We start from the raw sequence: 25,654 nt of genomic DNA, 5'->3' as shown, positions 1-25,654 counted from the left end.
AACAGTCAATTCCTGGAAAAGGCTGGGTTTGAAAAAGGATAAATTGTGTATTTAAGAGCCTTGAAAAACATGCATCTGAAATTTAAATTTAGCATATTATCATATGACCCTTGTACACACAGGTTTTCAAATAAGCTGCTTGTGATGAAAATGGTTAAATCTGTTTTTACATCAGATCGTTTTTACCTTTTCCTGAATTGGTACCCAGAGAATCTGCAGACACTCCTGACTAATCTGATAACATCTTTCACTATTTTAGAGTCAGAATCTAATTTAGATTAATTCCTCCATGCACAAGGCAATGTAGTTGAGTTGATTTGTATGTATCAGCTGCTTTCATAGGCTTCTGCACATTTATATTCCAGTTTATCAAACTACATAAACAATACATCAACCACATTGTGAACAGACTCTACCACACACAGACCCACAGGTGGAAAACCAATGCTGTGTACAAATAAAGAGAAAAACCAGAAAATGCATAAAGAATACAGTGAATCGTAAATTGGAGCACCTAGGAGTAATTGCAATATGCATTTATCATACATATTATACAGTGCATTAACCTGGCTGTCTCCATTGCACACAAACTCCGTGAAATTGACTCATACCTGAGAGCAGGATCATTGTGAAGTAGGGGTATTAGATTTTCTGGGGGCAGGCACGATAAATTGTTATTTGGATTGTGCCAGCATCTGTGTCAAGGATTTATGCATGTGCTGGTTGTTGTCTCAAGCCTTAGAGTTATACAGCTTTAACAAAAATCCAAAAGGATTGACCACTGTAACATATTTGCAATTGTAAAAGCGTATGGATAACCTAACCAAGTAAATATGTAGTATGCACCAATTTTTGGCATTAAGGATTCACAGCACCATAAAACCAAAATGAATTAGAAAACAGAATGAAGGTCTAAAGTGAGCTGCAGAAGAAGTCTGGTATAATAAAAAACTAATTACATACACCAAAAGTCTGGAGCAATAATGCTGTTCTGGCACAAAATTATATTTTGGAACATGAAACAAGTATTATACTAGATTAGAAGGGGATGGAAGTGAACACAACACCATAACGCTGCAGCCTCAAATAAATTAGTCCATCCAGGTAATCATGATGTGAATATAACCAAGAACACACTTAACATAGAAGAATGTAATGTCAGTGGCAATTTCATTTATCAGTGACATTCCAATTACATTTATTTCATTTTTGTTATCAGAGGAGTTTTAGTCAAGGTATTTAAATCTGTGGAGGGAGGGGGATATTGTTAGTTATTGTCATTCAAAAAAAAACAAAAAAACATCAGACTTAATTATCAAAACGTTTAACTTTTTAGGTAAAAAATAATGACGCTGTGTTTTCCTCACATACAAGATTGGACTAGCCACCGTGCTTAATTCATGGCTACTGAAGTATGATCTCTAAATCTCAGCAATCAGAAAAAGAAAAGTTTCCTGGTGTGTCCCCTGAACGATTTTACTGACTAAGATGTGACATTTCACATTCAAAGTCTTATCACCCTAGGGGCAACATGTATATACTGCAAGAAATTTTGAATGTTTTGAATGCCGGCATGCTTTTCTATTTGCATCTGAAGAAATAATTCTACAAATTCTTGATAAAACAACCAGGCTGCAAGTCAGTAGTGTTGTTTGCACTACTTGCTGGTAAAGTGAGATATATTAGAAGAGAATATACATTCTTATTTTTGTCTTTTTTTCCTCCTAGTCTGTGTGTAATGGCCAGTCAGTGTTGTTGTATTTCTCACTGACACGTCTTTGTCCTGCTTGGCAGAACAAAGACATGTGAGAAGGTCTGACTTCCATTCATTCAATGAATTATATGACTATGAAAATAGTGATAGGGATTATAGTACTAACACTCCAAACCCTTATTGATTGTTGACGATCCTAAGCATCAGCACATGTGTTGTTTATTACAGTATCTATAGGAACCATACGACCAATCTCTATGGAGTCAATTGTGATCTGAAGCTCACTTTTCTGTCAATCTATATACAGCTCCTGGCATTTACATCCCTTTTCAGAACATTTTTAATCCAGGTGCAAGGCTTCAGAGCTCTGATACTACAAATCCACTTTGCTAAAACCATGATAATACCACTATTTATAATGTTTTGTTGAAAAAACGTGAAAGTGTTGCTATCAGTCCTCCAATTTGACACACAAAATAAACAACAACTTTCTGTTAACCTGTTGGCTGATCACAATGCTTCTGTTGTTTTTGTGGCAGTAGTGACCAATCCGGGCCAGCCAAAGATCAACAAGAGACAAGATAGTTATCAGTTTGGACAGAAAGTACCTCCATGGCCCAAATAATGAAAAGAGGACGACTGCACTACTTAAATTGGACTCACAAGCATTTTACATACTGGAATACACAATCAGGGTTTTCATCACCAAAAATCTATTTTTAGTTAGTCATAGTCTAGCCTTCTTTATGGACAAAAGGTAGTTAATGAGATCAACAGTGGTCCAAAGAAATAAAAGCTGCAAATTTACACAGCAAAACAATGTTGTTGTGAAAACTTGCATTGACTGGCTACAGGTTTGGAAAAATAATACAAAAAAAAATGTGAACTACATGCGAATCAATTCCAAAAATAAACTGCCGCACATGATGTACTGCAATTATACTATTATACAGTTTATCATTGTTTTTGTGATACCTCCCTTCATAAAAATCAAAAATGCTAAGCTTTACTTTGACTATTGTTACTTCTTCTAACTATAAATTGTATTACTGGATATAATTGTCTTACATCCAGCCACATCTATCCCATCCATCCCCCCAGCTGCCACACCTTTCAGACTTTTAAAGATTCTCTAATACATCATCTGGCTTCACACTGCTGAATGGTTTAAGCAGCTTCTCACTGTGATCACTGAGAGGCTTAAGGGCCTCTTGTGGGTACAAAAATGCTGAGTGTCTTGAGAAAGTGACATTTTATAGAGATTATGAAATGACAGTAAGCTGAAAGGGCACAGAGATCATCATTAAAGGTTTGGCTCCCCAGAGCCGGCACTTAGCACACTGCGTGGACTAACTGCCTTAAGAGATAACCAATCTTAGCATATTTGACCCAGCCTTTAACCTTATTATAGAAGTCTTTTCTTACAGTATCATGGGGCGTCCATTTCTCTGAAGATATTGTGATCAGTCCTAAGAATGTCTCCATTACAACCCAGATTGATTTCACATTCTTTATTATAAATAACAGTTTATGTGCATTGATTTAGGTCTGATACTTCTTTATATCAGGCATATCCTGAATAAGTTAAACAGAAATAATAATGCCATATGACAATGTGTTTAGTAGTAATCAATATGCCCAAGGCAGAAGGTAGAAAACCGCCACACATCAGCCAGCTGATGAATGACTAATGCCGATTATTGATTCGAGTTAAGATGAGAAAATGCAAGCTTTTTGACCTTGTAGTGCATAAAAAACACACCTGAGTGAAGAGGTGGGGGGTTGAGAGAGGAAGAGATGTATTGACAGAGAAAGGGAGTGTTTGGTTGTTACCTTGAAGGATGTTCCTCTGCTCCAGCTCCTCAGCTGTCGGTCTCTGACTCAGTCGCCTGTAGACAAACAACTCCAGTGAGGACACATTTTTTGAGACTGATATGGATCATTCTAATAGGACCATAAATTGTCCTAAGAAGCAGCAGGCTTAGTGAAAAACTACAGGTGTGAGGGTGTTTTACTGTGCAGGGGATGTACAGCAGCTCAAATAATGTGCCTGACACCATAAATAATGTAAGCGATCTGTCAAACTGTGATGGATAGATGCGTGTAAAACCATTTACCGTGTCAGCGTGGTGCCAATCTTGTTCCTCAACGCCACCCACTGCTCCCTGTTGTGCCAGCTAACGTTGTCGTGGTTCTCCTGAGCTTCTCTCTCCTCTCTCTCTTGTCTCTCCAGCTTCAGGGCCAACGTGTCCTTCCTCTTGATTCGACTCGCCAGCCCACCTGATACAAATATGAACATTTCATGGTCAGAATATTCAAAATGTTTATATCATTGCCTTAAGTGCACTCTTCCAGATTTTCTTACAAAATATACAGTAATTTTGTTGTGAATTTATCTTTTGTGCTACTAACAGCCAAAACCTATCTTACCCCCTTATCCCCCTAAAACAACCCTGTGATGGCATATTTAACACATATCTGAGCCTAAGATCAGAGAAAAAGATTATTTAAGTTATATGTAGTGAGCAAAGATATAAATAACTCATCCCTAACTGAAATAATTGTGTTTGCATCAAAAAACAGTTCTGACTGTTATTTATTCTTTTATTACTTAACTAGAACATTTCTGTACCACACAAAGCACATCATAAACTAAGAACCCTCATACTTTGTTTTTAATATTTTTTTTTCACTTTTGCCACAATAAATGAGTTGATAAACTCTCACATCTGACATTTCAATCAACTAAAGAATTCTGTCCTTAAAAAACACAGGTAATAAAAAGTAGACTGCTTTCCTACATTTCAAATTAAGAAGCTAAAAGCCTGTTGCTTATTTTTCTGCAGATAAAACACATCAATGTAAATGATAACACAATGAACTTAGGTGGCTTCTGCAGTTTATACTTTTGAGCATTTGACTGAGACTGAAAGCCTGAAGTGCTAAAAACATCTTAATCATTGCCTTAACAGACTGGTAATCATGCTGCTGACTGACAAGTTTGCTTATCACACATCCCTAGTGCATGTATTGTTAACACAAACAGATTGTGTATTCTTCTTGTTCTGTATGAAAACAAGCTGCTCTCTGTGAGGTTAACAGCCCACAGCTGTTAACTTCATACAAATTAAAATTTATGTTCCTGGAGTCAGGAAGGGAGAGAGAGGGAACATTGATTGATTTTATACGAGGCTTGTCGCAGATGATACTTTCAGGCTCATTTTGGAAATGAATCACTGATGGTTTCTACGGGGCTTAATGGGAAATGCAGATGATCTATTGTGAGTATAGGGTTATAATGCTGCTGTATCAAAGTGCAAAGCAAGCAAAATAAGGAGTGTAAATGACTATATTTATTATTTTAATGTATATTTATTTCTCTACAAAGAACAATATTTCTTTAAAGAACTTAAAAATGAACCAAGCACTTAAAGTGAATGAAACAGGAAGTGTAAGGTTAGGCTACATGAAAAATACTGTGAGTTAAAGCTATGGCCCTAATGTACAATAAAGGGTATTCTGGCAATTATATGACAGCAGAAACTCATAGAGTTGTTAATTTTTGTTATTAATTCCTTATTTGCTGTCATAATGAAAGGAAAGCAGCGACCCAAAACAGAAGTGTGTTCATCACCATATTTGATCACATATTCCTCATCTCATTCTCTGCTCTACTTGGTAGCCTGCAGATCTTTTCATGCCCTGCCAATTTTTTTGCTGCATCAAGAGGAATGTGAAGCTCCAGCAGCCTCCCTGTAAGTGAATCTAGAAAAAGACTCTTAACTTTATGGATTTGTGTTAAATTTCCTTTTTGAAGCATGGATGTCTCCGTCATACAAAATGAAAGTGCAGTGGTTGCAGTTCTGTCCAAGGATGATTCTAAGAGTTTTGAGATTTAAGAAAAAATATGAATATTTTATGCTATCAGAGTAAAGATCAAATGATGTAACAGGCCTAAATCTCTCCAAGTCAGGTTTAATGAAGCAGTGAAGGAAAAACAGGCTTACTAATTGGGACGTCCTCATCGTCGTCGTCATCTTCGTCTCTGTACAGGATGGGGCCATCAGAGTCAGACTCTTCCTCGCTGCCTCCTCCTCCCTCGTGGATTACGCTTACTCTGGGGTCTCCGACCAGCCCCCTCCTGCTGCGGGGCTCGAGCTCTGCCTGGCGAGAAGGCCTCTGAGGGTGAAGCTTCCTCATCTCCTCCTCCATATCAAAATCATCGTCCTCTGGCCTGTAAACAAGCAGAGTTTTGCTTTTCACCAATACAACGAAAAATTACCTTGGATAACTGTTTTGTGAAACAAAATCTGAGGGTCTGTTTTTGTGTCTTTTGGGATTTTTTTCATTAATAATGAGTACATTTCCCTCATCCGCTTTATTGAGAAACCAGCAGGAGTACAGGCACAGAAGATAAAACCAGGGTTGTGTCTACAGGTGCCATTTTTTTGCACTGGCATCGCTCATGTTGAACACGAAGCCAATGTGATGCAGTGTTTTCAGTGTGCAGAACATAAACATCCCTCATGTCAGTCGTTTTTTTTTTTTTCTACTGCACTCACAGCAAATTAAAACAAAACACCCTTACTTAGTCCTGACACAAGCAACGGTGATTTGCAATTTGGATGAGCTTATTCAGTTCAAAAGTTTGAAATGGGTTCTTCTCAAATAATATTCTTTCACTTTCTCTGTAAGAAAAAAATTACTCTTGGACACTGATTTATGGACTTAAGTAGAAGTGGCATACATTTATGTGCACAGATGAATGAGCAGCATGTATTTACACTTTCTTCTGCATATCTTCAATAATCATATTTACTTTTCATATCCAGATTTAAAAAATATACATATGTTGGACCACCCAACCATTTCCCTAGAAACCCAAGTCTTGGGAGTGTAAAACGGCCTGATTTGATTGGTCAAGACTTCATACAAGTATAATTTTAGGTCTTGAGTTGTACTCAAACATCAGATCTTATCAAACAAAATGAGGATTGAATTGTAGCCTGATGGAATTTATTTTTAAACTAGGGTTGATATTTACTTTTTCTGATCCTGCCTCTGACATGCATCCCATGTTACATTAATAAAAAAAAAAGTTAAATGAAGCATTAAAAAAAAACTAAACGAACAAACCAGCAGTGAAACTAAATTAAATGAAACTAAAATTGAAAACAAAATTGGAAAATAAATTAAAACAAAAACGATGCAAAATCTCTCATTAACGATTAGAATTCTGAATCCTTTGCATGTTTCTTGTTTTCTTTATGACATTTCCTTGAAATTAATGAAATATAAAGCACACGGCGACACTTAAAAACAATAGGGACACTCTGATCAGAGCAGAAACTAACTTTTGTGGCCAAAACTTAACATTAACAAACACTTGTGAGAGTGATTCTGAAGGTTGTGAGTGCTGCACTAAAAGTGCATTTAGACACAGCATCTTAAATAACATTGAGGTAAAGGTAAACCAAAATTCAGAGTGCTTTTCTTCTTTGCTCCCTTTGTTTATTCACTAATTTCGCACAACAGAGACATCTTCCTCCACCTGAAGCAAAATGATCTGCTGTTTGGGTCTGCAGGCTTTGAAAGAGGCCGCAAATATGACAAAACTAAAATGTTTGGTATTTTGAAAATGATTATGATATGCTGTTTTCTGTGGCTAAAAGAGAATAATGTCATGAAACAGAAGGGGAGATGCCTGCAGATAGAGACGGAACTGGTCTGAATGAGAGAGGAAGCATCTATGGAAATTGGAGGACAGCAAGATTAAAAGTTTCCTTCTGGTGCAGGTGTATAAAGTGTAAGCCCATATCCACCAGACCAGAGAGCTCTGACTGGAACCTAGTAAAAAAGTATTCCAGGATGTTTTTGGATCAGAGGATCCCAGCAGAGCACAAACTCCTGCTGTCTACAGCACTCACCATCCAGAGCTCAGTGCTGTACTGAATGCTGATGTCTCACAGACTTTCTTCAAAGTTTTACACATTAAATCGAAAAATCAGACAAGCTGAAAGAAAGTCTGACTTCAAAGTAAGCTTCAGCTCATGCCATTAATTTAGTGTATAATGACAGAACCCATGGTTCTCAAAGTAGGTTTACTCTATGAAAACATGTATGTGTGCAACTGAGGAGGAAACTGAGCTAGAATATCAGACTAGCCATTACTGTGCTGTGTCAGCTGGGCAATCTTTAAACAACATGAACTGAAGCAGGGTGCAGAAATGGGAGAAGAAAAATAAAGTGCTGTGGTTTTTTTCAATGTATCACACATTTACCTCAATTTTATTTTTCTGTTTGCTCCACTTAATTTTTGGTGAAACTGTGCACAGCAAACATACCTGTCTGCTGCAATATATAGCCTTGCTTCTGAGCCTGCACCCCTGCTGGTTTCTCAATAGAGGCTCAGCTGACCGACGTTGCCTGTGGCTTGTATACTACCACTTTTGACTACATCCAACTCCACTTCAAAAAACTACAGAACTATCCCTTAAATTAAACTTAGTCTTAGCTTTGGGAATGGAAGGCTTTAAGAGGATGAAAATGTTGTATTCTCTTGCCGTTTCTCAATGAAAATACCACATTATGCTCTGTGTTCATCAGTTTGTTCTTCTCTGCTCTTTTGTTGAAAAAATGAAGAGGTCAAACTACACATAGCATGAATATAAAGGCAGAAAATAATTATCATAATGTCAGGCTGATGCTAAATCCATCATTGCTCATTTGTTCCTTTAAGCCACTATCATGTCCTTCCTTTAAAATCATGTCTTGCCTCCTGAGACTCCCTCCTCTTATCTGACAGTTGCTGTGACTGTTGATCCTGCTGTGAGGTGTACCTATATGTGCACAAGAAACTCAGGAAGATTTCAACAGTATGTAAATTCTGCTGCCAGGGCACTCTCAATCAAAACGACACAATATGACAACCATCTCCACAGTTCTTTTTTGTTAGGAATAGAAGACTCTGTTCATTACTCCATAAGGTGGATTTACTAAATGGTGAACATGTTTTGGTTTCAACAATGATTTTCACATAATGAGGGAGAAAAATTGTTGTTAGTGGCCTTCCTGGTTTGTACTGTGAGCTACTCACAAAGCGTACTTAGGACAGCACTTTTAACAGCGCTTCTTCCTCATTATGTAAATTCATCAATGCAACCCAAATGTTGTTTTATTATTTAGTAAATGCAGCGTATTTTTTTTCTAAATGAGGAGAGTTCTGTTTTTTTTACACAACAAAGGTAGTTCCATGTTACAAGGGTGGGCCACTGAAATCGTAATAGATGGTACTACATTACCCACAATCCTAGATTGCTGCAGTGGTATCTGTGATACCTGATCTCACCTTAATCACCGAATATCCTGTTCCACCTCAGGCCTCCATGTCATCCATTAATCCCTGATAATCAGACACCTCGTCTTACATATGTCTCACTGGGATTTTGAAATCTTAGAAGAATCTTATTTCTTTGACCTGAAACGTGTGTCAAACACCACTTTAGTACCAGTTTTTGAGGCAGAGATCGACACATCATGCAAACATTCAACTGCCAGTTTCATTTTAACTACTTTTCTTGTTTTTGTATATTCCTGTCTTCTTGTTAAAAATAAGAAGGAAAAAACATCATCCCCTTCAAAAAAAAAAGCCACATTGAATTTGCAGAGTCAAAATAACTGCAATCAAATACTTTTCAAAAAATTGTTCAGCCTTAGTTTAATCTTCCAAATATTGTTTTTTGTGATTTGTTGCAGGTTTTTGGGAAATACAATTAGGAACTAAAAAATAATGGAAAATTAAATCACAACTGCAGTATTGTGGGGAAAAAAACACAATCAGATTACTTTTCAAAATTGTTCAGACTGTTGGGTTCTGTGGTGATTAAAGATGGCACAGAATACATCACTGGCCACCAGATCAGCCAGTGGAAAAAAGATTACTAATATTCAGTTGCAGTAGATGGTTTCAACCATGCATATTTTAAACACAAAATGTAGAATTTGAATATTTTGTGTTAAAATGTTAATGATTAAATTAAATGTTTATTCTCATAAATTAAATTCCCATATACTAAGAGTTTGATGTGAAAAAAAGTGGTCTGAGGGTTTAACTACTCTAAGAATTTAGTGGCAGCCTGTCTGAAATGTTCTACAAACTTTCTCTCACTACAATTGTCCTGAATTAGTCATATCTCAAATAAAACATTTATTTGTTTCTAAAATTTCACTTGCACATAATGAGTCGCTCTGAACAAAAATATTTGTAAGAAAAACAGCTGATTGAAATTTGCACATTAAATGTATTCTACAGTAGAGACAAGGATTACTAATGCAGATGTTTTCAAATGAGAAGACACCATTGTGCATTACATCATTAATACATTTTTAGCCAGCATAAAAGATTACGTTTTTGGTGAAAGGCAATGACCTTGGTATTATTGAAGAGCAATAATAATTTTATGTGCACTTGACAAAACTGCTATAACTACTCTGATAAGTACAGAAAGTAAGAAAACTCTGCTTTGTTCTCATCTTTCAATGCATCAGTGTTTTGTTGTGTGAGTCTGTGGTGTGCAGTATGTGGGACACTTACAGCCTGAGACGTTCGATGGTGATGGGGAGAGAGTGGCGTGAGTTACCCCCCGGCTCAGTGAGGAACTCTGGAGGAGATTCAAACAGCAGCGAGTGAGCCCTCTGGGAGCCGTCAGGGTTTGGCTGAGCTTGACCAGGGCTGTTTAACGCTCTCTGAATGAGGATGTGCAGTGGGATGGCTGGAGGCTGGCTGGGAGGCTCTGTAGTGGGGCTGGGGGGATCCTCTTGAATGGTGGGCACAGGACCAGAGGAAGAAGAAGTGGGGTGGCTGGGCGGTTGAAGAGACTGAACTCTGGGAGGAGACGGAGGTATGTGGGACGGTGGTAAAGGTAGAGGCTCAGTTGAGGTCTGGGGAACTGCTGTGGTTGTCTTATCTTCACTGCTCTCCCCTTTCTGGACAGCAGGGGGCACCTGGAGAGGGGCAGAAGCGGGCTCAGTGGTGGGAGACTCTGGTGCCTGGCTTGGAGGAGAGGGGTCTACAGAATGGCGCTTGGTGACAGGGGTCATCCTCTTGGGTGGCGTTGGTGGAGAGCGCTTAGCAGGCGCTGGCACTATGATGACACCACTGCCAGCCTGAGAAAGCTCTGCTGTGAAATTTAAAAAGACAGGATACTAGTTAACATCTGGAATTTATCACCGTCTTATAGGAAATAGAGGTGTCACAGTCCTCCAAAATACTTGATTTGATATCTATTGCTATTTTGACTACATTAATAATTGCATTTAAATAAACATATTAGTCTTCAATCTTGTGGAAAAAATATTACTTATTTGATGTAAGTCTAATATTTGGTGTAATTCTCATTGGCCATTATGCCTGCACAATAAATTGCAATTTTGCACACTCTCACACCATTTTCATGCAGGCAGATGAAACTCAAGCTAGCTATCTGCTACTACCAGAGTAATAGTTGCAAATATAGTAGTAAAGAAAAGATTGATTTGTATTCACAAGAAACATGTCGCAATTCTGCCTGAATGATAACAATCTTATTGGAATTTCAACATGGTCTTCTACAATTTTGAATTCACAGGGGGGTGCACTGTCTCTTTAAGAAGTGGAAGTGGTGTCAAAGATCCTTTTTAATTTGAATATTTTGAAGCAGAGAGGTCCTGGCGCACATTTTACACAAAGATGTAAGAATAGATGTTCAGAAATTGCAAAAAACATGCTCATCAATCATATTTGTACTATTTAAATAATCATTATACATTTTTTTCAATTAAAAAATACAAAATAATGTTGTAATTTCACTCTTTAATGACAAAAAATTTGCCCTAGTTGCAATCAAGTTTAAGCTATTAGAGCTTATTTAATATTAGTTTATTTACCACATTACATCATTATCATAAAATTATACTAAAGCATTGTGTGATACCATTTTCTATCTACTGTATGTCTAACCTAAAAACTGACATAAAATAATCATCATAAGTGTGGTTGTAGTCCATACAGATAATATTGCATGGACAAGTTAATATTGTATGGACTAGATAGTATTGTATGGAATAGTTAATATTGTATGGACTAGTTAATATTGTATGGACTAGTTAATATTGTATGGACTATTTGCATGTAAAATGATTTATAATCTGGACCTTAGGGAGAGTAGCTGTAGCCATGTGCCAATGCTACTGGGGATCCTAATAAACAATTGTAAGACTGAAATATAAATTGCCTATATTTCAGCCTAAAGAGACTCACTGGGCTTTAATATAGTAATAAATATTGAAGAAAGCAAAGACGGTGCATTGTCATTTTCCAGCACTGTTTGGCCTTAGTGGAGATCATAAAGAGGGCAGTTTGTAATCATTTGTGAAATTGCATGTATATTTCTGTAGTTCCAATCTATGTTTGAATTTTGAAGCCCCAAGTCAATAAAAAATAGGTGTCTTGGTGTTTAAAATCTCTGCCTTGCACAGTCACTCAGTTTGTAAGGACGGCTTGATCTAGGCAGATTTACAAATGTCATATTTCTTCCATTTCTTGATGATGGATTTAACTGATCTTTAGAGGATATTCAGCGTATTGGAAACTGTTTTGTATCCATCCCCTTACTCACACTTTGTAAAAATCTTTCCCTGAGTCCCTTGGAGTGTTGTTTTGTCTTCATGGTGTAATGGTAGCCAGGAATACTGATATACCAGTGCCTACATCTTCCAGAGACGTGTCAATGATTTGAGACACATTTACAGCACTCAGGTGATCCCCATTTCTCTAACTACGAGACTACTAGCACAGCAGGCTGGACCTCTGCTGAATTAGGAAAGCTGCTTTAAAGGTAGTGAATATTTATGCAGACACTTATTTTACCTTACGTTTATTTGTTTAATTGACATTACTTAGTAGAAATCTGTTTTCACTTTCACAATTAAATTGACCATGACTGATTTATAAAATCAATAAAAGGGTAAAACATCCACAAGTCTTCATATAAATGACAAATCTAGAAACAGAAAGTAACATTATATTTTGCAAGTTTAAACATTGGTAGAAGTCTCACAGCTGGGGTAAAATGTTGACTCAAGATTCAGTTTAGCCTTTACCATGTAAAGGCCTGTACCCAATAGGTGGAGGTGGAACTACTAAAAAGTTCTCAAATAATGTTTAAATGTTTTTTTAAATTGTAGCAAGTCTTCAATTTTGAGAAGTAAAATCATAACACCCCCATCAGAAAATTCAAAAACACATCTCAGTAACCTTCAATCAGAAAAAGAAAATGCACATCATGTCTGTAGCGAGCAACATTCGTTTCATTAAACAAGAAATAAAAGGCACACAGGTAAATTACAGCTTAAGAGAGAAGAAAAGAACATGGTTGTGTTACTGCTGAGTTGGTTGCTGGGTCAGTGAAATGATGACTCACAATTATTAACACACAAATGCATCAACAGCTTGTAACAGACATTCAGAGAGATCAACAAACAAGCACTCCAGCATAATTGATGTTCAACCTTTGTCCATGCAGTTGTTTCTTTTCACAGCCAAGTTAGTTGAGCTGTTCAGTGGCTGCAGCACACATGCAATGCACTACTGGTGTTAAAATGGAGGTGAGCTATCTATCAGCAATGCGGATGGGGATTCTATAAGAAGAGTCTCTCTGCAGGCTTTATTACGATGCACTGAGGTCTGGCTCCCTGTTGGGTACCTGAACAGGTCTGGCAGGCTCTGTGCCGCATGTACACGGGTAGAGAGAGGTAGAGGCCAAGCTCACTCTGGCGTCTCCAGCTGGTCCAGTAACACGGCTGCCTGACCCTAGAGCCCCTGTTCAATGAGGAGGCTGGCAAAAATGAGTGGAGATGTCAGGGATAGTGCTGGGTTTACATTCCAAGCTAGGAGAGATATCTGAGAGGGGGGGTTCTTTAGATAAAGTCTGCCTTGGTTTGACAAGAAGCAGAGTATACGCACATAAATTAATGGTAAAGAACATCTGTGAAGAGATAACCATAGATGGTGAACAGAAACGAACACTTAATCCAATTTCTCTCCTACTTTACTTGGCCATCTTTGTTTGAGCAAGACTAAAACAGGTTTGACATTAAAACTGGATCCATTACCACTTATACACATAAATTGTTTGTTTCTTAGCAAACAACTTCATATTGGCTTGATTCATATTGACAGAGCATGCATACATTCTCATCATTATTCCATCCATTCATTATCTATTCTACTTAACCCATGTGAGGTTGGGGGGATGCCAATCCCAGCTGACATTGGGCAAGAGACAAGCAAAACTGGTAACCAGTCACTAACCAGGCATGTTCATATCCTTGAGGTAATTCAGAAAATAATTCATACAATGTTGAACAGAATAATAACATCAGTTCATTTAGACACAAAAAAGAGATGTCAGGATTCTCACTACACAATTTTCATGACATGTTCTGGTCATGATACCATCCAGATATCAAACAGTTTAGGAAATAGACAGGCCAAACAATTCTTTAAGGAAGCATTCACAATCCCACTTCACCACAACAGTGCAAGGGTTCAACAGATCACAATGTGTATCAGTGAATGTATCTCCAAAGACCTACGGCTGTTCTCTGTGGACAATAAAGGTTTCAGAAGGTCAGTAAACTCTGGAGCTAAAGTATATATTTTTTAAGCCTAACACACTTTTTGCACATATTGTATCATTCAAAGTGCAATTGTTGTTTAATAAATGTTGATGTCTTCATTTGTTGTTTTGGGGGTTTTCTTTGATTCAGCTCTAAATACCATACCGTGGACTTGTTACTGAGGTATTATAATATGAAATATTGATACCATTACATCCCTATAGGTTTGTTCATTCAGATTCACAGAAATTACATCTGAAGATCCATCAGGTCTGCCTTTGATCTTTAGGACATGCTCTTCACAGATAAATAGAGAGGGCCCTAGGTGGCTGTGTCTTTAGCTGAAGATTGTTGAAGGCTTGTGAAATGTTTTGGTTGAACTGCCTTTTTTTTAAGCTCTGGTCACTGGGTTTGGTTGTGATGTAATGAAAAAAATGGGGAACATCCATTTGCTTGCTAGTCATAATGCAGTTACATGTTTAAATTGTGCACTTTTAGCAGGCTACCTTTATCAAATGAGCAATAAGCAATAATAATGACTTGTTTACTAAAAAATACAAGGATTTCTTCAGTCAGGCCATACCGAGATTTGTTCATTTTCCCACTGCAAATGACTCATATATATATTTTTAAGTGGTCTCGGCATGGTTGAGGTGTTAAGCTAAGTTGAGCTATCTTTAGTCTTATTTTTTTACAACCATTCCGGCAACCAAGTCTGTAAAAAGGCAACCTCATTTAGTTACTATGTGGCTGTAGTGACCAGTTCTTAAGAATAAAGGTGACCACTATTAAACACCAGCTGGTATTAGTTAAAGCAGTGTTTATACTAGCAAGCAATAAAATCATTGCATCACAAATTGCCAGACTAGGTAGTGCAGTAATTAAAACTGTGCCACATTGATGAGTGTTCCTCCACCAGGAGGCACTTACAGGCTGTTCTTTATACTGAAAGATGTCACCAGAGAAGAACAGTAACAAATATTGTTTCCTACAAAAGCCATGGCTTACAAAAATGATCATAGGTGCATAAATCATCCGCTGATTATTCACAAACTGGTTTCTGAGCAGCCTCAAAGCAGTCCTTGTTGGGCTTTCCTCCCTACAATGTATTAAAATATTAAATCCATTTGTTGTGACAAAGTAGAATATGTAAATTAGCTCTGTATCCAGCATGTTGGAGGGAAAGGACACTGATGGAAAAGGAATTGCCTGCATGTAATGAATGTTTGTGTGTCTGTATGCACGTTCACAGCCAACCCAACACTCGCCAATCATGACAAAGTCCATTACCATGTAATCTCAGACAGCCAATGAGAAAAGCTGCTCTGTGCACGTACCCCGAGTCTGTGAGTGTGACAGTGAGAAATGAAATCCACCAACATATGTATGGAAACCTTGCCTAACAAATGGTGGTGGAATGTGTCCCTGCCACTGATACTGTTACAAAGAGACAGCGACGGGATGGGCTGTAAATACGAGCAGCTGTGGCATGCTGGGGCAAAGGATATGAAACACTAAAAGCCAATCAGTTTCAATCTAACCACCAGAGAAGTGCTGGCGTTGCATAAATGCTCCATAGACAAGCCAGTGCGTGTTCTCTCCTCAGAGACCGATGGCTGCACACACTGAGGAAAAAACACCTACACAGCAACGAGCTGCTGCATATCTCTGGGACGACACTCGCTCATATGTTCAAAGAAAGCACAGCTAATACAACAATAACCAAGAAAGAACAAACTATTTTTGCATCCCTCACCAGCTAAATAAGATTGAGCCTGTCAAAAACCAGGGAAGACATTATTTGCATACTTAAGGAAAAAAAAACACTGCCAACCAAATTTTTTGTTTTTTTTTAAATATGAATGAACATGACCAGCGATTAATCTACTTATGACAGGCAAATTACTTGCATGGTCATATTTGAGTCAGAAATCCACTGCTGTTGCACACCTATGGCAAAAAGCATAACAGCATTTAAAACCTATTTTAAGATAATCAATTCACTATATTGGGTTCACAATATGATTCACAAGCTTTTTTTCTCAAGCTAGTTTAAAGTTATAGGTTGTTTTCTCCCGACTCAGAAAGGCAGTTCAGGTATATTTCTTTCTACATGTGCATGTAACGAAACATCTTTACAAGCAGTGTAGAAATATTACCAAACTGTGTAAATAAAAGAGCACAATTCTCATACTAACATCTGTTTTACAGTGCATAGTTTCGGCCTATATTCAACCAAAGAAAAACTTGGATGATGTGATAGGATCTGCACCCATGCATTGAGAATCCTTTGGTGGGGAGAGACTGCACATTATCCCTTGACCGACCTGATCTGTGAGAAAGTATTCAGTGCATCCACCTGGAAATTTAAATTAACTTTAAAATGAACATATCCTGGTTTTTACTTAATGAACCAGAGTTAACGGGCATGCATCTATCCATAATAATATGATTTCTGTGATCAGAGTGCAGTAACTATGTAGAATTATATAACTACATACAACCTATGAGGGGCAAGAAATGATTCCTGCAAAGTAAAACATGAGCAAAAGGCCACGTTTTGATCTATTCATGACTATGCCAAGTGTTTAAAATGCAAAATACAAACACTTTTAATTCTTAAGATACTTTTGTGTAAAAAAAGAAAAAAAAACTCCCAGTGATACAGCAGCAGGCAGGAATTTAAAAAAAAAAAGCCTCCGTCTAAAGCCTGAACAAACGGTGTCACACAATACTCATGTATGGTCTGTTTCCATACAGCAGCCCGGTTTGGTTCAGTACAGCTCTACCACGGTTCAGCTCATTTCATAGCTTTCTTTCATGGATGTTAAATTTCACATTTTTTCAGAATGAATGTTTTATCACTTAAATGTTGTCTGACAATGTCCATTAAAGACAAAGAGAAGTTTACTTATTGATCTAAGCTGTGCTCTCACTGAAAATAATTAGCTGTTTTTGCTCAGCATTACTTAAACTTTCCCAGCTTTATTTTTATTGGTGATGAAAACAGTTATTTTTGTAAGTTTGTCCAAAACCAACCCCAGACACTTTTTAAAATTTCAAACTGTTTTCGTGGCTTCTTCACCAAATCCTGACAGCATAATTAGGAACTACTTGTCTCTCTCTGCCTGAGTGTTGTGGAAATTGGAAGTACTTTCCCATCCATTTATCATCATTGTGTTCCTCCTTCCAAACCACATCTGCAATATTTGTTTGGTAGAAGTTTTAATTATACACCACAACAACACTGTAATAAAGTTGTGATGTGCTGAATATTAAGTAGGTCATATCAAAACAAAGTGGTAGAAAGTGACAGAGAGCATTTAAATACAAACAGAAGAGCTGACAGGAAACAAAAACAAGACATTAAATGGTGAATCCTGTCATTGCTCTATATCACTCTTATGTGTCTTGACTAAGTGAAAGAAATCTTCAGCAGTCTCTAACAGCTGATAATAATGAAAGCTGTCACATATGAAGTATCTCTCTGCAAGCTGAGTCTGCATTTGGAGATTAATGTACATTATTTCAATTTTCTCACAAAATCATTGGAAGGGAAAAGTCAGTAAGAGATCATTTTTTTATCAGGGATACCTGAAAGAAGAAAAAAAGGTAAAAAACATGAGGCTGATTCATATCATCTTTTTAACCCTCTGAGCCCTAAGCTATATTTAACCATTGTGTCTCACCTGGACTTACTGACTAAAAAGCTTGAAAAACATCAACCCTGTGGTGCACAGTCAAACTCAAAATATCCTTTTTGTCAAGACAGCCTGGGCTTTAAGAATACGTGTGCTGCAGTAATGTTACTTGATTTTTTTAAAAAGTCCCGGGTTTGCTAGCAAAGCTACTGTTCAGTCTAGAATGGCTTCTAGAGAAAAAAAAAAGGTATGTGGCTACGATTTATAGTTCGTTGTATAAGGCGACGTCGGTCTCAGAGGGAAGGTGAGATATTTATACCCCAGTGATGTTTTGCCTTCACCGTGAACATAACAGGGGTGTAATGAGGGATGAAGTGATCCCTCCTTGGTCCAGCTTCAGAGGTTATAACAGAGGTGTTACAGAGGCATAGCAGGGGGTAATGACACTCTAAGGGATAATAGGGGGATGAGGTGGTTCTTCCTCTGTGCCAGCATCAGAGGTAGCGATAGAGGCATTATTGTGTCAAGACATGATCTGTGGAGCTCACCCTGTGTTTTGCTTCCATTCGCAGAATCAATTTACATGTCATAAGGAATACTGGTGACAGTGCGGTTGCAGAAGTGCATACTGCTGAAACATTTTCCCTTCTCTGTTTACCTTTTTTGTAGATGGTAGCTTTGCAGTGCATTCCTGGTGCACTGGACTAATCACAATCTAAAACTGCCCCCATCAAATTGCAGTAATGCCATAACTGCAGTTTGAGATTTAAAAAAATCATCAAATGTTTCCCTTGGAGGACATTTTCTTCATGAATACATAATTTGTCAGGCATTGACAGTATCATTATTAGCCTAAAAGTGGCAACAGAAGCATTTCCAGTGGATGTCCTAGGAGCCAGGTGTAATTTAGAGATTAAATCTCCATAAATACAAAACGTCTTTGTCTGGCAGCTCCATTATCAGTCTCGTAACATGGCAACAGTTAAGATATTATTTAACACCTGCCCAAGGTATGGTATCTCGACTCTGTGTTTTAACTAACTTTTATTAGTGTATAAAGAAACACACAATTCCATCATGCCTTTCTAATGAGAAAGTCTAAAGCACGGTGGAAAGGCCTTTGTTCAAATGCAGTATTTGAACAGGGAGATTATACCACTGTTTCTCTCCAGTTCATGGAGATCGTACAAAATTTACTTTTGGTGATTATAAATGTGTCTTTTGTTGTTCTTTGTAATGTCAGCAACACACACCAAGGCACATGTTCATAAAGAATCCTATAAAACTGCAGAAGCAGGCATTAACAAACTTACCAAGCAGTGCAGGGTTACTGTTGCGGTTGGAGGGTTTGGGTGGAGGGACAGGAGGCTGCTTAGCATGTGGAGGAACAGGAGGTGGCGTGTCAGAGTCAGCCGGAGAGGGAGCAGCGTGGGGGGGTCGAGGTGGGTCGTCAACTATAAGGGAGACTGTCCTTGGAGGCTTTGCCACAGCTACTGGAGTAGAGGAGGAGGCAGAGGAGGTGGAGGACGAAGAGGAGGAGGAGGAGGAGGAAGAAGAAGAGGATGGGGTTGGACTCCTGCCGGACTCAGTGGAGGGAGTGGTAAGAAATTTAGGGGGAAGCAGGGCCTGTTTGGGTGGGGGAGGTTCCTGCTGGGAGTCGTGTGATGGTTGAGGGTCGGGGGTGAAGCGGACACCAGCAGACTCTACAGAGGGGGGGACACACATAACCACAAAATCATGCACATTAAAGGAGGGGTCAAAGTTTGGCTGGGTAATACATCAAGGTTTAAGATACATAGATATATTTTGAAATGAGACACAGGGCAAGACAATCAGTTATATTTATTTAGTTTATGTTGATAGCAAGAAAAATGGATACCAGACTGCATGGTAAGTAAAGTCCAAAATACGAAATATTATATTATTTATATTATCTAATGTAAGAGCATTTATGTAATTAGTAAAATTTAATATTGATATCTGTTTGATACCATAGCAACAGAAATACAAGTCCTAGACAGCCAATATTAAATAATTATGTTTGAAATTATCAAAAATTTCAGGCAAACTCATGCACATAGTCTAAATTCATAAATGTGTTAGCCATATTTGGAAAAGTGGGTAAAACTTTGGGGAGAAATAAGGGTTTCCTTTGCTCCTAGACATTTACAAAATTCTTAATTTCAATACAATACTAGCTAAAATCAAACAATGTTGATACCCCTTTAGATACCACAGCAACAAAAACTGACCTGCTGGGCAAATAATTGAAATTTAGATTAAATAGTAATATGTCCAACTGCAATTTTTAAACGAAGGTGAAATTTTTCTCTAAACTGAAATGAGTTTGATACAATTTTAGAGACAAAGACAAGTTTGAGTGATGCAAGACACTTTACGCAAACATTAAGTGTTAAGTGTGTATTTTTTCCAGAATAATTTGCAAAAAACTAAGTTCATTGTTGTTCAGCCTTAGTTCAATCTACCAACTTTTGTGTTCATTATAATATAGAATGTTGTTTTTTGCCTGTTTGTTGAGGAACTTAAAAAATGAGGGGTATTTAAAGGCACAGTAAAAGAGACTTTCCTAAAAAATGTTTATAGGGTCAACCTAAAATATTTCATATCGTTACGCCAGTACCTCATATGCTGATATTAACAAAATAATTACAGCTGAAGCAGATATTTAAATGTATCCAGACCTAAAACGTCAGTCCTTAAAACACACTTGAAAGTGTATGGAATGGTGATGAATAAAAAGACAAAAAAAACCGTCCGCAGACGTAGGTCCGTTGGTCCAGCCTAAAACTCCACTAACCTATTTGTTAGTACAACCAATATGGGGCAAATTTTACAGCCAAAACATCAGTTTCAAATATCGGCAGAAATGTTTATATTTGCCGATACAATAATTCATTTTTCAAGCCTTATATCTGCCAGTACAATATGATACTAATAATATCATGCATCCCTAATTTCTGATTGAGCACCCTTTTTAATTTTTTATATGGGGATGTTAGGCTTTCATTTTTCTGCGTGTGGGATGTCACCTTAGCACGAGGAGTTATTGCTGTCTCTGTCCTCTGCTCTGTACCTTTCTGTAAAAAATTGATGTTAACAAGTGCATCTCTATGGGACGCAAAAGAGATTAAATAAAATTATTTGCTGACCAGTAAAATAAACAGTTAGTGCAGACAGAGGCTGTGATGTAGGGCGGAGCTGGGAAGCATGCAGCGGGAAAAGAGAGGCACGTCTTCAGCATCAGTTTAACAACATCCTAAATCTTCCTGAGGTGCTGGTTTGTCTCCAACTTCTTTAGAATGTAACCACAGTGAAACAATCAAAAAATAACATCTCTCTCTGCCACAGCTCTGTTTTAGCAATAGGGAACCAATTGCCCATCACCGTATGCCATCTCTCTCTGTGGTTGTGGTATTTTGGGGATTTTAGGTACTATCGGACGTAAAAATAACAAACATAAGCACTCACTCTCTTTTGGTTAAAATACAACTAAAGATCATGACATTTCTGTATTTTGATACCATAGATCTTTAAAGTCATGGAAAGTTTACCATTTTGGAAAAACAAGGTATTTAAAAGTATGAAAGTTTTGACAGCCTGAATACATGGGATGAACAATTAAGACAGTGTGTAAAAGTTCATGTGCAACTTTTGATAGTCAAAAATAAAAAATTGCCCACTATTGGTTGTTGAGAACTTCTATCTGTGCTATTATTGTATTAAACAGGTATTCATGTTTTTACTTCTACTTGAATCCTACCATAGTTGATGGATAAAATAGACTTTGACACCTAACCCTTGTTCACAGCTATAAAACTCTACATTCTTTTTCTATTGGAGAGAAGCCACATAAGAGAAAGGGATGCTCATAAACACTACAACACCAAAAGAAAAGCTGTCAGAGCTTACCCAGAGGGACACTCTGATCAAGCCTCTACAGTTTTAAGAGTATGAGGGTAAAATGAGTCAGACAGTTTGAAGTTCACGCACAGCAGCCACAAAGACAGATCAAAGCAGCCCAGAGGGTGTGATGTGTTTTCTCTAAATCTATGAATCAAAGCTATGTGTTTTCTCTCGTTTGTTGAGGCTTTTCTGACTAAATTATTAGCCTCGTAACCCTGTCAGACTAACGGTTTGCACGTCGTTATCAGCATGTCTTTATAGTTCTACCAGGAGATGTTGCTTCTCACGTATGTTGGCATTTCAGCTTCAAAGTGCTTAAAAATTGTTTGCAGTGCCCCAAAGACAAAGCTTACATGTGTCAGCTCTCATATCATCATGAGACAACAAATTCAAAAGCAAATAGCTGAAAAATTTTTCATCCACCTACACCAGAGAAAGGTGCAGTAAATAACAAGACATTCAGATGTCGACCTGGAGGCTGAGGCAATTTTTTTATGAGTCGGTGAACATCAAAAAAAGTATGTTGCATTAGATGAAAATGAAGGAAATCAAAGGAAAACTGGACAAAGAAGGATCTTTTGACATTTTTATAAAAGGCGCTGCTCTGAATGACAGTTTATTAAAAAACACCAACCCTAACCCTAGTCATGTAAGGTGTTTCATCTTCTCTGCATTCAACTAGGACAGCACGCTATGATTCTGTGGAAATCAGAGATGCACACAAGTCATTTTTTGCATGTCCAAGTCAAGTCTCAAGTCTTTGCCCACGAGTCCAAGTCAAGTCTCAAGTCTCCGATGGTTGTAATGAGCGTTCTATCATCTGCCTTTGACGTCCAGTCTGCTTAGACCACTGCATTTTTCTATCTGAGGAATTGAAATCCTCTCCTGTGTTATCATCATCAGTAGGGTGGGGTATTGTCTGTGGCCAGCTCGCCGTGGTGTGGTCATGTGTAAACTTACATATGAACAGGGCTTGACATTATCTTTTTCACACCAGCCACTGTGACTAATGGTTACTAGCCACTCAGTGTTTCACTAGCCACAGTTCTGTTGTTGGGAATGCATGTGCTATATATCGTATGCACCTCTGCTATAAGATCCCTCATCAACATGATCAATATCAGCTCTCCTCTTAATAAAGCTCTTCTCTGTGTACATGAGTCAGACTTCACTGACAGAGACAGACACTGAGACACTAGAGATTAAATGTTCTTGTTTTTTGTCAGATATATTTCTTTAAGGGTAGTAATTTTATACTAACACAAAAACACTAACTGTTAATGAACTGTTTATTGTGAAATAAAAGAAAAACTCAATAGTCATTTCTAATTCTTACTCAGACCGATCCTTGACAGAGTATTCTGAGCATTTCTCCATTCTCCTTAATAAACTTCTGTCATCATTTATGGTGTAAATTTCTTTATATGGGTAAAATCAATTTGACTTTATTCAGCTGAAATCTCCTGGACTCCTTAGTGACTAATTTATCTGTTACAGCCTCTTATCCATCTCTGTTTCTCGCTGCCTTCATGAACCGTATTTAAAGTTTTAATGTTCCTATCGTCTTCTATGTCTGTTCATTATCAATAAGCGGCAATGCAGAAATTCTAACATTAATTTGATCCCCATAAACATATGATATTAAGGGATTTTCAACCACACCCATGGCTCACGTGGTGGAACCAGAGACACACACCGCTGGAGCGCACACACACACAGCACTGACACTGATCCTCCACGGTAAAAGAGGAGCTTTAATGCAGGACAAAAGAGTTTAGGTATTCTGAAACTCTTGCCCTCAACAGACTGAAGTCTGAAGTCTGCAGTCTACCAACATGTTAGCGTGTGTTTCAGAGTAGGTGTGTGCGTGAGCATCGCGGTTGTGTCATTGTTGTGCAGCATGAACGAAGATGAGGAAGAGAGGAGAGCGGCTGTTTGGTGCTGCATAAAAGGCGCACAAACCGTCAAATGTAAGAGGAGGAAAGAGGCAAAAAAATAACAGGGGGACAAAAGATCATGATGGAAAAAATTTAAAACCTAAGATTGTGCACGAGTCCCACATCACGAGTCTGAGTCGAGTCTCGAGTCTTTTGCGCACGAGTCCAAGTGAAGTCTCAAGTCACTGATTTGTGCGACTTAAGGGGCACTGGAGCCCAAATCGCAGACTTGAGTGCCCATCTCTGGTGGAAATACAAAAAAAATAGCTGCGTAATGTGCATATATTTATAGCAATGATGTCTGTTTTCAGCATCAGTACCACAGCCACAGTATGTGAAGATGCAAGAAAGAGTTCTTGTTAATGACGTATGCTTCATTTATCAAGCACAAAACCAGCCAAAAAAGAGCTCACAAAGCACAGATAACTGAGTGGTTAGGTCATGCCCCATGGCCTCAGGAGCATGGGTTCAAGTCCAGTCTGTGGCTCCTTTCCCACATGTCTCATCCCCACTTTCTCATACCTGTTTCTGTCCTCTATCAATAAAGGCATAAAAAGCCTTTAAACATATAAAAAAGAGCTTACTCCTCAGATTCACTAATCCTCACGCCTCACATGAGAGCATCATGTCATGGTTTCACCTGGAGTCATACTAGGCACTGTCCACTGTAATGCGATCTAGGGTAACGCATGCATAAATTATTCATCCCGGGGGGTAAATCAGTGATAAGAAATTAAATGAAAGCTCAACACATGGCAGGACGGACGTGCCCTCATTTGCCAATTTCCAGCTGACAAGGAGATCTTATTCAAAATACGAGGTATGGCTATTAAATAATGAGACTCATTTATGAGGATAAAACCATGTGGCTCACAGTCGAGTGTCAAGTTTGGGTATTAACGCACAACACCTCTAAGTTTCCAATAAGTGACATCTTTAGCGCTAGCTACTGATTGAAGTGCACATATATTTACTAAGGCATCAGAAAATGATTAGCTAAAAAGTTGAGCAACGCATTAACTTAAAATTTTGGGTGAAATTGTACAAAACAGCAAATGAATCTTTTCATACATTAACTGGGGTGTATGGGGTCTAACACTTAATGTCACATGCACATGTCTTTGAATGGTACAAAAGATTTTGTGAAGGCAGAGAGGATGTCCAAGACAATGAATGTTTCTGGGTACCCATGTACAACAAAAACTTCAGAAAACTTCAGAAAACATTCAATAAATTGAACAAATCATTCAAAATAATCAACAACTCAGCATAAGAGTGATAAGAGAAATTGCCTCCACCGATAAAGAGACAGTTTGGCAAATTTTGCTTAAAAATTTGAACAGGACAAAAGTGTGTGCTAAAGTTGTTCCAAAACTTGACTGCTGATCAAAAGGGAAAACAAGCAAATATGTGGAAATATTGTGGATTTAATGTTTCAGAAGGAGTGATTACATGTGATGAAACTTGGATCTTACAATATGATCCTGAGATAAAATAAGAGTCAGGAAGACCCAAAATTCAGCAGTGTGTTAATGCGAAAGGGGAATAATGTTTATGTTTAATAAAATTGTATTACAGCATTAGTCTTGTTTTTTAAAAGCCATACCTCATATGGTATGGTATCAAGAGCGGATTTAGCTCAGTTATAGTCTGTTTTCTCTCACCTGAAAGGTAAATGGTTTGATCACCAGATCCTAAATCGACATGTTGATGTGCCAAGACACTTAACCCCACTCCCTGTGTTATTGTGTATGAATAGGATTAGCCAACACTGATTGCAC

At 37.9% G+C, this 25,654-nt stretch overlaps 1 protein-coding gene across 5 annotated transcripts in view; it reads right to left on the bottom strand.

Moving 5' to 3' along the window:
• The window catches only part of phactr4a (phosphatase and actin regulator 4a), a 72,676-nt gene that overhangs the window by 6,256 nt on the left and 40,766 nt on the right, over positions 1-25,654 (bottom strand). For 4 of the 5 annotated variants that reach the window (XM_041808277.1, XM_041808278.1, XM_041808276.1 and 1 more), the window contains 6 exons: positions 19,326-19,715; positions 13,456-13,587; positions 10,308-10,893; positions 5,722-5,948; positions 3,832-3,994; positions 3,548-3,603 (listed from right to left, as the gene is read on the bottom strand). In XM_041808277.1, the coding sequence (XP_041664211.1) occupies positions 3,548-3,603; positions 3,832-3,994; positions 5,722-5,948; positions 10,308-10,893; positions 13,456-13,587; positions 19,326-19,715 (1,554 nt within the window). The remainder of the gene's footprint in view (positions 1-3,547; positions 3,604-3,831; positions 3,995-5,721; positions 5,949-10,307; positions 10,894-13,455; positions 13,588-19,325; positions 19,716-25,654) is intronic. The other variant, XM_041808279.1, reaches the window with a different exon arrangement.

Source organism: Cheilinus undulatus, linkage group 16 (assembly GCF_018320785.1).
Source record: "Cheilinus undulatus linkage group 16, ASM1832078v1, whole genome shotgun sequence".
In the NCBI taxonomy this organism is placed as follows: Eukaryota; Metazoa; Chordata; class Actinopteri; order Labriformes; family Labridae; genus Cheilinus; species Cheilinus undulatus.
The sequence above is the reverse complement of the archived record's forward strand: the minus strand, read 5'-3'. Positions and strand labels throughout refer to the sequence as shown.